The sequence below is a fragment of the Nyctibius grandis genome, chromosome 30, assembly GCF_013368605.1.
Source record: "Nyctibius grandis isolate bNycGra1 chromosome 30, bNycGra1.pri, whole genome shotgun sequence".
NCBI classification, from domain to species: Eukaryota; Metazoa; Chordata; class Aves; order Nyctibiiformes; family Nyctibiidae; genus Nyctibius; species Nyctibius grandis.
The window spans coordinates 4,644,949-4,656,956 of record NC_090687.1 but is presented as its reverse complement, the minus strand read 5'-3'; the positions used below and the strand labels follow the sequence as shown (position 1 = coordinate 4,656,956).

At 36.7% G+C, this 12,008-nt stretch overlaps 1 protein-coding gene across 27 annotated transcripts in view; it reads right to left on the bottom strand.

The window, feature by feature from the left end:
• The window catches only part of RBFOX1 (RNA binding fox-1 homolog 1), an 853,949-nt gene that overhangs the window by 133,982 nt on the left and 707,959 nt on the right, over nt 1–12,008 (bottom strand). For all 27 annotated transcript variants that reach the window (XM_068420323.1, XM_068420322.1, XM_068420328.1 and 24 more), the window contains one exon: nt 4,415–4,657. In XM_068420323.1, the coding sequence (XP_068276424.1) occupies nt 4,415–4,657 (243 nt within the window). The remainder of the gene's footprint in view (nt 1–4,414; nt 4,658–12,008) is intronic.

Sequence of the window (12,008 nt, the reverse complement as noted above, 5' to 3'; positions counted from 1 at the left end):
GTTATTTCAGCTAAATCATCCTGCCTTTAAACATTTACGTCCCTTTCATCCTGTACATTTTCTGTTACATAGCATCAAAATACAAAGTGCAGCAACCTACGCACCTCTTATGACGAATACTTATCCTGACAGAACACTGGTTTACACTATTTTATCAAAACAATACATTAAAAATTTTCACTAGGAATACACTTTTTGGAAGTACAAGAGCATTTCTAATCCCACATCTTCACTGATAAATGAACGTTCCATTAAATTATATTTGAATTAGTTAAGCATAACATGTAGAAAAGTAAAATCTTAACAATATCAGAACATTCCATACTCCTTAATTGCAATTTTCAAAGTGCTTGTTAGTCAATTTGAGCAAACGCAAGCAAGAAAATGTTCTTCTTGACTGAAAAGAACTTTGGAACTAAACTAAGAGATGAGTGGGCATGGGTTTTGACGGGGTAGATGACCAGCCAGTAGATGCCAGTTGGAAGTCCACGGAAAGTCAGTGCTACAAATGACAAAAAACACCCAGAGTAATATATTCAGATACTATACATGCTCCCTAGAGAAGCTCATGGTATGAAAGGGTTCATGCAATGTTTTGTTAAAAAAAGTAAAATCCAAGAGGAAAAAAGGATCCCTTCATATTAAGTTCTCAACAAAACATTTTACTTTTAATCAAAGAAAAGCATACATTCTCTTCTGATCAGATTTGTCTGCTTTCATAGCATAGAGAAAATACTATATATTCTGCAAGGCTGTATTCATTAATGTCCCACACCAACTCAAAGTCGGTTTAAAGCACTGTCTTTTTGGTTTGGTAGTACTTTACACCCATTTTAAAAGGCTCTGAATGACCAAAGACAACAAAGGAAATCTTTTCTAGAGCCTATAGATCCTACTCATAAGGAGATGAAGTCTACAAACTTTCTATATTAATAGCACTCTACTGTGCACAAAATTGCACACCTGTAATAAAACTGATGATTGGAATCTTGTTCAATTTGCAGCAAATGGGGATACTGACAGAGGTTCCAGCTGGGCCAGGATCACACTCTGCGCTGCAGTAAAGGATTCAAGAAAAGTTGCATGGAACCTTTTTATTTTTATTTTCATTATTTATATCTTTATTGGGGTTTAGGTTGCACTAGACCCAATGTGAGCTCTAGCTTCAGTGTATGAATCTTTTAGACAAAAAGAAAGAAACTTGGACACACAGAGCAAGCCAGGGTACGTGTCTAGCCTCAGCATGGATTAAGTCCTTCATGGATGAGGTTAAGTCACTTCTGGTAGTAGTTCTACAAATTAGGTAATTGCCTTGCAGTTTATTAGCTTCATATTTCAAAATTTTAAGATCCATTTTTAGCGGTATACCCAGCTTCACATGTACATAAATATGCATGTGAATAAGAAAAATCAAAAATTTGTCTTGCCTCAAATAGCTTGTCTAATCTAGATTAATCACAACAGTATTCTTTTGCGAATGATTGATCAATTGATTATTCTCCTTTCAAATACATATAATACAGCTTACTGAAAGAAAACTATGCAAAAAATATTGTAACCCACCAAACAAATGCCACTATGTCCCCACATCAATTCCACTTAAAATTCTTTAAGACTGGAAACCAACTATTCAGGAAGCTAGTAGGAACTGGAAAGAAATATTTTTTTTTCCTTCAACAACAAAGACCATATTGAGTTACAATGTTGACACAGTGCTACTGAAACTCTATTTCATAATAAAAACATATATTATTAATCCTACAGAGATGTACAGAGCTGGACCCTCACAATATTACAAAGCCTATGTCAAGTCTGCCTGGGATCTATTTGCATATACCTATTTATAATGTCTCTACAGTATGTTAACTGCAATGCTAATGAGACACAGCATAACAGATTTTAGATCTAGGTACCCATAATTAAATTGTGCAAACAATATTTGACTGTAAATTTGTAAAACTAACTGGTGAGTAATACATCAAATGTCAAGGCTACTTTGAACTATGTAGATCCATAGATACACACTTCTTGTAAACTTGTATTTTCAATGCATTGTTCTCCAGGGAGGGATAGTATCCAAAACTTCTAATACAACCTTGCAATTTCGAAAAAATATCTTTTTAAAAAACAAAAGAAAACTTTCTCAAAAATACCCTAAAGTCAAAAGTCAGGAAATCTAATTCTTTATAAACAGCATGGGAGCTACTTCAAAATGTTATGCACATTCCTCTGTATGAAAGGAAACAGGAAGGCAAGAAAAGATCCATAATAAAAAGAGCAAATAACTATACTATATTCCCCAAATACAGAAGGTTACTGGAATCGAAGTGTTATCCTTCAGAGCATGGAAATTCACTCCAAGTGGAACCAGAAGGGAGAAAGTGTATGACAGGTAAAATATAAGTTGGATATTAGGAAAGCAAAAAGGAAAGAAGAGGAGCGGATAGCAAACGATACAAAACCAAATAACAATAAAGCCTATTAGTATATCAGAAGCCGGAAACTTTCAAGGGAATCGCTGGATTTGCTAGAGCTGGAATTGAACAGAGCACTTGAAGAAGATAAGAGCATTGCAGACAATCCAAATGATTTCTTTTCATCAGCCTTTGCCATGGAAGATGTTGGAACAACACATACCTGACTTTTCTGATAAAGAGACTAACAATTCTTCAAACTGAAAAATCAAAAAAGGTTGTGGAAACACAATAAATTGGAAGCAATAAACAATGAAGGACGAGCCTCTGTCCCACTTGCATCAAGAGGTGTTTTACCATTGATTTTAGCACTGACAGTCTTTTATTTCAGAACTGAATGGCAAGCAGGCCAACAGTTTCAACATACAAAAAAGGCTGAGCTGGCCATCACGGTGGACTGTTCAGTGTGCCACAGTGGTCAAAAGAGCAAGCAAAATAGTAGAATATAAAAAGAATGAGACGGGGACAGTAGGAAAGACTGTATTTAGTCAATATCCAATCTCCTCTGGAGTATCTTTTCTTCTTAGGGTTCCTGCTCTAAACCAATGACAGAGGGACATGACAAGAGTTTGACAACAATCAAAAATGATTATGGAAGAAAATTTAAAAAGCTGGAAAGAACCAGGAAGTTAACTTCGCAAAGAGAAGAATAAGAGGGGACAGCGTAGAGCTGCAAAGAATAACATGAGATATAGGTAAACAGGATTCTGTCCAACTTAAACTTCCTCATACTACTAGAGCAAAGGGCCAATGAGGGCAATAAAAAACTACCAAGTCAAAAATAAAAGGACTGAAACATTTTACTGCATAAACCACAAAACCATTTAATTAATTCACAAGGACATCTCCATGATAACAGCAAGGAATATTCTTTTGTGTTTTTGCTTTTCTTTTTGTTCATACCCATATAAAGAAATTAGTGACATGGCAATAAATATAAATCTTCAGAACAACTCATTTAAAGAAACACACTTTCCCTTTCCTCTTGCCCTAATGCATGGAACTTCCCAGGCTGGATACATGCCAGGGGAGGTAAGATGAGGTACGGAGCATGGTTGCGGCAAGGATGAGCACAGGTCCAGCGCATGCTCAAATTGCAAACCGCTGTCTGTTCTGTGCTGGGTCCTACACATGTAACACAGGTGGCTGATGGCTCAGAAATCTGCCAGCACTGGATATATTGGGTCCCAATCTAGAATTGAGACAGAAGCACTAAACTATCAATGTGTGAAATTTGTGACTTAAATTACAAGGTAGGGCCATCCAAGGAGTCTCTTGCATAATTCATGACACTTCAGAATTTCATAAATAAATCAAATAGGAGGAAAGTCTATCACTTCTGCTCTGTTGAGCACAGATCCTCAACACAACTTTGCTAATGGCTGCACAAACAAACTCTCTAGAAAATACAGTATTACAGACATGCTCTTCACAATACTCAGTCACACAGTTCCACAAGCAATTTCAATACAGTATCATTCAATGAACAATTCTATGAAAAACTACTCAGAAGTGTCAAAAATACAGAGGTCACTAAAAATAATAAAATTCGTCTGGCATGTTTTGGTTTTGCTCCCCCCCACCCCCAATGGATGCTTACAAACACTCTTTTGCAACGTTTTTCCAGATTGGATGTAGTCAGACTTCATTATATGATTCATGGGCTTGCTATTAATCATTTTGTCTGTCTAACACTGCAGAAAAGGAAACGACAGATTCTACAAAGCTTCCACGCTTACTAAGAGGCTCCAAAAGCAGGAAAATTAAATTCTCCAAGTTCAGTGGTAAACTTTGACAAACTTTTAAGCTTGAAATAGTAAATAACCCTAACACAAATGAAGTGCAAAACTATAAAGTGTAACTTAAGAATAAATGTTATCAATAAATACACATGTTACTTGAAACATACTGCTTTAGAAACAGCTGAAACCTTGACTTACTGTGGCTGTGCCGGAGACAGTTTGTGCATTTGTGTCAGCTGCACTCTGTTCGGAGTGTGTCTGAGCAGGAGGGTACATGTTTAACGTGTGCTCTGGAACAGTGGTTTGGCCTGTGTAGTCTGGAGCTGGATGAGGATGTGGGGCTGTGTATTCTGCAGGGATACCATTCTGAGGTGGAGCAAACTGGGCTGAGGCATAAGGCTGTGCCATTGTGTCAGGAGGTGCTGTAGCTTCCTGATTACCCTGTAAAAATCAAAGGGAAAAAAAAAAGGAAGAAGAAATGTGGCGTGAGATAAAATAAGCTATGATCCTGCACACGTAACACAGAAAGCGATGATAGTATTCTGCTAAGATTGCTGGCCTGAAAAGGGCACAATGGCTGTTTCTTGAGGAGAATTTCTTATCTGAATTAAATTTATTTTGCTAACCCTATTAAATCTTATTATAATTAGACAAACAAATCTGCTGTTCCCTGGATAATTGTAAACTATTCTTTAACTGGGAAAGGTCAGTGAAATCTACCTGAACTAATGCCTCAACTCAGACAATGAAGAGGGACAAAGCCCAGTTTATTCCAAAGGCTACTGAGCGCCACTGCCAATACAGAGCTCTGATAAGGTTAGCCCATGGTCTGTGATCCATCCTGACTTACCATTTGCAGAACACAATATATGCAACCTACACACAGAGCAGGATTTGGGTGCATACAGTTAACATAACCATATACTGAAAATATTTATATGGAATAATGTTCTACAAGATATTCAAAAATACTTTGAGGTACACTTTATCGAGCAACTGAATGCCACAAACGCAAAAAAAAAAAAAAGAGATCCAATCAAAATATTAAACATTTGAATCTAAAAAGGCATCAGTTCAAAATCTTAAGTTAACATAAAAGAAAAATTCTATGTTGTAGGCTGTCAAAAGAAATAGATTTAAGAACTTTAAAGGCTTTAAATTTGAAGACAACAGTATTCCATTTCTGTATTACAATAAGCCTATACAATTAAAAACAAATGCCCTCATCTCTTTATAGACAGATCCATCTTTATGTTTGATATAATAAAGGATAGTCAAGCATGTTAATTTATCGATTAGAGCCGTCTGACTAAATGCTCTGCTCATACCAAACAGTAATAATTCTAGGGGAGGAAATGTACAGAACAATCTTTCAGAACCTATATAAAAAATGCCCAAAACATGATGCTGCAGATGACACAGCATTAGAGGCCATTAATACAGGGACTATTCCAAACTCGGGCTGATTTACAAAATAAAATTATCCCTCTAAATATCAACTAATGTAAAAACAAATATTTAAGTAAAACTTTAATTAGTTTTTAAAATACTCTGTTATTCTCCCATCAAAGCATGTACAAGTACCTGCACAGGACTATTGCAGGGATTTCACTTATTTATACTCATCAGTTCTTGATTTCCTAATTTCCAAATAGGCTGGATGAATAAAAGACATTCTTTTGCACTTCATACTTAAGGACATTTCCAGCCAATTTCAACTAATTCAGACATCAGTTCTCTGACCTGAACTGCTCCTAAGTTCAAGAGCTTTTAAGAATTGGCAAAATTACCGTGCAGGAATAAGCCTTGGTACATGGCAAGCTTAGAAGAGAAAATTGAATTTTCCTTTGTAAAATGCATTCAGTGTGTCCTAAAAATTAAAACTTTACATCAGCAATCAAACCGTACCTAATTTTAATCCCATCTTTGCTACTGTTTTAGTGTATGGCCTTGAGCAAGTAGTTTACATGGCTTCATTCAACCATTTTTAAAAAGAAAACAGTGACATTTACCTACTCCATAGGGTTGTCAGTAAGTTTCATTTGCCTATATCTACAATCATTCCAAGGTTAATGCTGCACTGAAACTTGCACTGTTTAAATTCCAGTGGAGGTTAAAAATTCTTGTAAACGTATACTTAAACCCTCTTATAGTAAAATGGCAAGGTCCCTTTCTTATTTCCTTTACCTAACATTTTCACTATTAAAAAAAAAAAAAATCCAGATGAAGTAAAAACCAGCAATGACTGGATTATACCAGAGACATTTATTAAATATTAAAGAAGTCTTCCTATAACTTGTGGTGGAGGCAGGGGACCTTAAATTTGTTAATCAACTGTTTCAGGAAGGGCTTCAGCAAGTGGTAAGAATGAACAACAGCAAATTGAACTGCTGCCTATATAAGCATTTTCACTGTGCTGGCTTTGAAACACAGTAGCTAGTTACTGCTGGTCCTCAAGCTATTCCTTCATGTCAGATGCTAAACGCAGCATTAGAGTCAGCAGCTGTTAAAAAAGAACAATAATGGCAACAAAGGGGCCAAGGGCTAATGTCCAGGTGCATCTGATCTAAAGGTTTTTATACTACCTCGAGTCCTAAACCAGACATTGCCGAGACCCCCACTGTTTCTCATTAACATTGACAGCAGTTCCATGAGACTCTAATTAATATTCAAAGCATTCACACTTAGTGCTAATTACAGCTAATATTTAATTAAGGGGGTTGAACTTTTGTACTATTTTTATCAGCAACTCCAAACGATTCACTTTTTAGTTTTATCATAAAATGGCAAACTGCGCTGGCAATTCCAGCACCTTCACGTTGCTGAGACTCTCTACCTCTTTCACTAGACTTAAGCTGATGTCTGGATCACTTATTTATAACAGAGATCCCATTAATAACTAAACGACGAAGGGTCAGGGATTTGTCTGTCTCTTTTGTTTTTATATATAACTTCTACGTATTCAGGGATTTACAACCTTGTCATTAAACAAACAGAAGAACTCCACCATGCTTAGATTAGAAAACTGGCATGCAAGATTATCAGTCCAGGCATTGCATGTTCATTAAATTGTTTGCGGGGGAAGAAAACACTAAAGAAACTATACTTGCACACTCTACTGTAGGCCATAAGTTTAAAATGATAGTGAAAATAAATCTGGGTGTTCATCTCTTAAAATCGGTGCCACTGTAGCCTTTTCTAGCCTTCAAAATTAGCGTGAATTTATGACTCACAATCAATTCGATAGAGTATTACAATGTAGCATTAAAAGCATGTATGTATAAACATGTTCCTGACTACTGCTTATATGGGTATCAAGCCAATAGCTTATTGTTTAGCATACGAACGTATATCAAAAATAACGCAGTGTCAGCTAACACACATTAGTTGCATATATACATGGTGGATGGAAACCCCAGCCTACACAACAGTCAGATACACTCGAACAGATTTTCAAGAACCAGAAATTCTTTAAATATCATCACCTAAAATGTCCCTTTATTGTGCCGTTTAAAATACAGTGAACTAAAATGAATAAAGGAAATAATAGATCTAATGCATTAAGCTGAAAATATGAAATGGCCCTAAAAGCAACAGGAAATATTGATCCTAAATTAGCCTATGAACTCAGGTATTAGAGTAATCTCACAACTGCAGATGACAGTACACAGACATCACTTAATACAACCTAGGCATGAGAGGCTAAACAGAAGTTGTCCCTTCAGACTCAGTTCCAAGTATCTTTAAGATTAAATGACCCCTTAATGCTCACTTTGTGCATGGTTTTTAATAAAGTAGTTGTTGGCAACAGAAAGAAGAACAAAGGATGGCAGACAGTCAGGCTCTGCTAAATGTTCTGGCCTGAGTTTTAATGAAAACCACATTTCAACTGAAAAATATGCTTTACGTGGCAGTGTATAAAATCAAATTTATTGCTTTCTGGTTAAATGTTGAACTCTAAAGAACAAAAAAAAGAAAGCATTCCGATGATTTAGGTAAGTGAAGCCGCTCCTATTCCATATATATTACTCCATTTGAAGAAAAGCTTAGAATTTAAAATGCTCCTAGTATCTCAGATCTCAACATGCCTTTTCAGCATCTTCTGCTCTGAAAGGATCTCATAATTAAGAAATGCATAAAAAGTGTCAAAACATAATAAAGCAAGCTTGTTATGTTTGTACACAAAAGAGAGCACAGAAAACATTACTTCTGCAGCGTTCCTTTTTAAAAACACATTTGCAGCATAAAAATGGTTTCAATGAAAACCTTTCTGCTTGCCCGCATTTTAAAGTCTAACTAACAGTTTATTGTTTGTTTAACTCTGTTTTCTGTTTGGTGCGCTTTGTTTCTTTGGCAAGAGATATTTCACATTTAGAGAAAGCCTCTCATACTGTAGTTAAATGAGCCAAACTGCATCGTGTCCTTAGGGCACAGGAACAAAGAAGAAAAATGCAACATTACTCTGTAAACCTGCTGGTTATAAGAACGGCTCAGATATATCAAGCACAGCAGAGATACATAATCATCGCTGTAGTTTGCCCTCCTTCAGACTTAAGCAACAAAACATTTATTAGAAGTCTTGCATGCAGTGGTGCAGCTGGTTATAAGAAATGCCCTGGCTCAACTAAAATCAAGGGTTTCAAGTGAAAATAAAAGTGAAAATACCTGCTGTACCATCCTGCTCCCTTTATTCTCCATAAACTTAGCAGCTGCTCTAGTCCCAGGCCATGCAGCATCTGCCCAAAGCAAGCATCAATTACGGATGAGGGCGTGTGAGCAATGTAATGTGTGCATGAGTGTGGGTGATAGGGGTGTTGAAGGAGGGGGAGCTAATGCAAGGCTTACTGACCTCCCTCTCAACATCTGACTGCTCCCAAAACCTAATCCAGATGGGACTCTTTCAGTTTGCTGGGCCTCGCCCCATCAATCACAGCAGGCCACTCCCCTGTCTCCTGCTACTAGTTATAGAGTGCACCACTGAGCAGATGATTACACACAGAAGAAAAAACACAGCTTGACTACATTAATAGCTGTTTAAAAAACATTAGAAATGCTACTATGTAAGTCGCCAGAAGCTGAACATTTTTGTTTTAAAATTAAGAGGGCTGTATTCAAAATTACAAAAGCCCCTAAACTTCCAGTGCTTTGGCTTTTTGATAGCTATGATGTACAGTGACATGTGTGCATTTCCATGCACTTAATTCGTCCTACATGTGGTAGAGTTAAAACCAACAAGATTTCTATTTCAAAATTGCTGAACTCCACAAGTAAACCATGAATATTGAACTAGCCTGTTTTAGATTAAATGTACTTTATCCTTCCATACAAATGAAACATTGTTTCCTTTTTTTGTTTCATTTCATGACATCCCTCTTGCTTAGCAGGGGAAATATTTCAGAAATGCTTTCCAAGGTTTAGTTTTGTGAGGCACTTGAAGCAACTTAATGCTTCACTATTAAAGGAACTTTCCTAGATGCTCTGGAGGTAGTTTTAAAATGACTAAACTTCTAACTAAATCACATAATAAAGAAAAAAAAAAGCAACCTAAGAAGATATAGACAGCCCCAAAGAATACATGTTTATTGCCACTCTGTCGCAGACTACCTTCAGACACAAGAATTCAGAAACAGGACAGACGTAACATGGGAATTATTCTTACAAATATTCAAATTCTAAGGGGTGGGCAGAACAGTAGATAAACAGCCATCAATTCATCATTAAACTTCTATGCCGACTGAAATATATTGGATTTCTTTAAAGTGGCAGTGTAATTCTTCCAGATTTGTTGCTGGCACTCCCCAATTAATGATAATAAAAGCAGCCACTTCAAATTTTTCAGAAGGAATCAGACATCCAACCACACTGGACCGATAATCACAACTGACTGACTCTGCGAGCTTTCTCTGTTGTAGCTTAATTATCTGACCAGGCCACTTGACTCAGATCATTTGCTTCTGCAATCATACAAAATGAATTCTCCAGCCACCTCTCTTTTTTTTGAAGGTTCAGTACAGAGCCAAATTCAGATTTCATTTAAAAAACAATCTCATTGCAAAAGAAGGGTATCCTCAAAAGTAAGAAAGGTAATGCAAAACATATTTTTTTCACAGAGCATAGGGGAAAAAGGTAATAGTAAGTAAACAAAAGAGAATTTCTTCAGTACCTTAGCAAGAAAGCACCATCTCTTCACTCCCATTACAGAGAAACATTTACTTTTGGTCCTCTTCACATATAATACACTGTATTCCAGTAAAAGTCTGTGGTCTTGCTACTGCTACATATACATTTGAAAATGAAATGTTCATTTTGTGTCAGTGCCTGAAGTATGGAATAGACTAACTAATGAAACATCCCAACACCCTGCAAAGTAAGAAGGTTATATATATTTACTTACATTTAACAGAAGGTGGCAAACAACTTACCAAAAACTAAGTCCTAGTCTGAATTTCTGCCTGCATTCAAGACCACATAGTATTATGGATGTACAGATGCGTACAAAGAAAGCATTCCCTCTGATGCCTTCATTCTTTCCAAGTGTCACTGCTGAAACTTTCTACTACTTTTATGATGCTGTGATTTATTACACTAGCTTTCCTTGCCCTACATGACAGTTTTCTCCTGCTATTTTCAATGCCCCAAATGGACGTGACTCTGTCACACCGATTTGTTTTGCTTCCACATTACCACCTAAATCTATTGCTTTTAAACTTAAGTTTCCTGCCTGTCCCTCCTTTCTCCAGCTCTGACTCTTAGGTATTTTATACAGGTCTTTTCAACTGCAGCTCAACCTTCTATTCTGTGAACCAGTAGTTTCCTTTTTTAAAATACATGGAAAGATTTTTACATCACATTTTGAAAACACAAATCTCCAAAATTGCCTGAAGACCCATACAGCAAAAGAATCTGGAGTATTCAGCAGGTGTATCTACAATTCATTTTCACAATGAGAACTTATTCTTAAAACATTTCAAAAGAAATATATAAAAGGAGCTTGCCCTTTCCCACAAGTCAATATAGGAAAGTACACCTAATCTTAAGTTACACCTTTACTGGAGAAGATGATGCAGCGTCCTCATACCCAAATAGAAGGAGGGGGAAAGATTGGATTGTCAACATAGAAGGTGCCTAAAAAGCTGCCTGGAGTACTGGCCTTTAAAGAGAGTAGCAGTCAACATTTAGAAGTCTAACTGTCAGTCAGTTATGAGTGCCATCCCTTGGGCATCAAGACCAGGTCCAAAACTTTTGAACATCTTCATAAAAGACTTGTATGAAGTGTCAGAATGCAAGTTCACACATGACAGCAAATAGGGGGAGCAGTTACAGGGGTCCTGAGAAGCTAGGGGAATGGGCTGACAAGAACCTGATCAAAGTCACTGATGAGCTGTGATTTAGCCTCATAAAAGAAAGGGGACATTTCTCTTCATAATCCCTCCTGCTGAATCATTTTCTAAGGCAGTACCACAATAACCACAGTTCATCCATTATATGTGAAACAGGTCCAAGTTTCAATATCACAAATGGGAGGATCATTACTTGACTCTGCTGAAATAAAACAAGAAACACAGTCAGCAACTATGGGAAACAAGAATGTAATGCCATAAGTTGTCTTAAGCAGCAAAGCTGACTGGAGATCATATCTCCTTAGCTATTTGTTTGCAAACATCCAAGTATACAGGGCTGCTTTATAAGCCAGTTCACTTGAACTAGCCAGGTTAAGCGACAATGATTACTGTAAAACTGTCCCAAATGATCTAGTGGGAATTGCTTTGTTTTACTTTGTTTAAATCAGGTA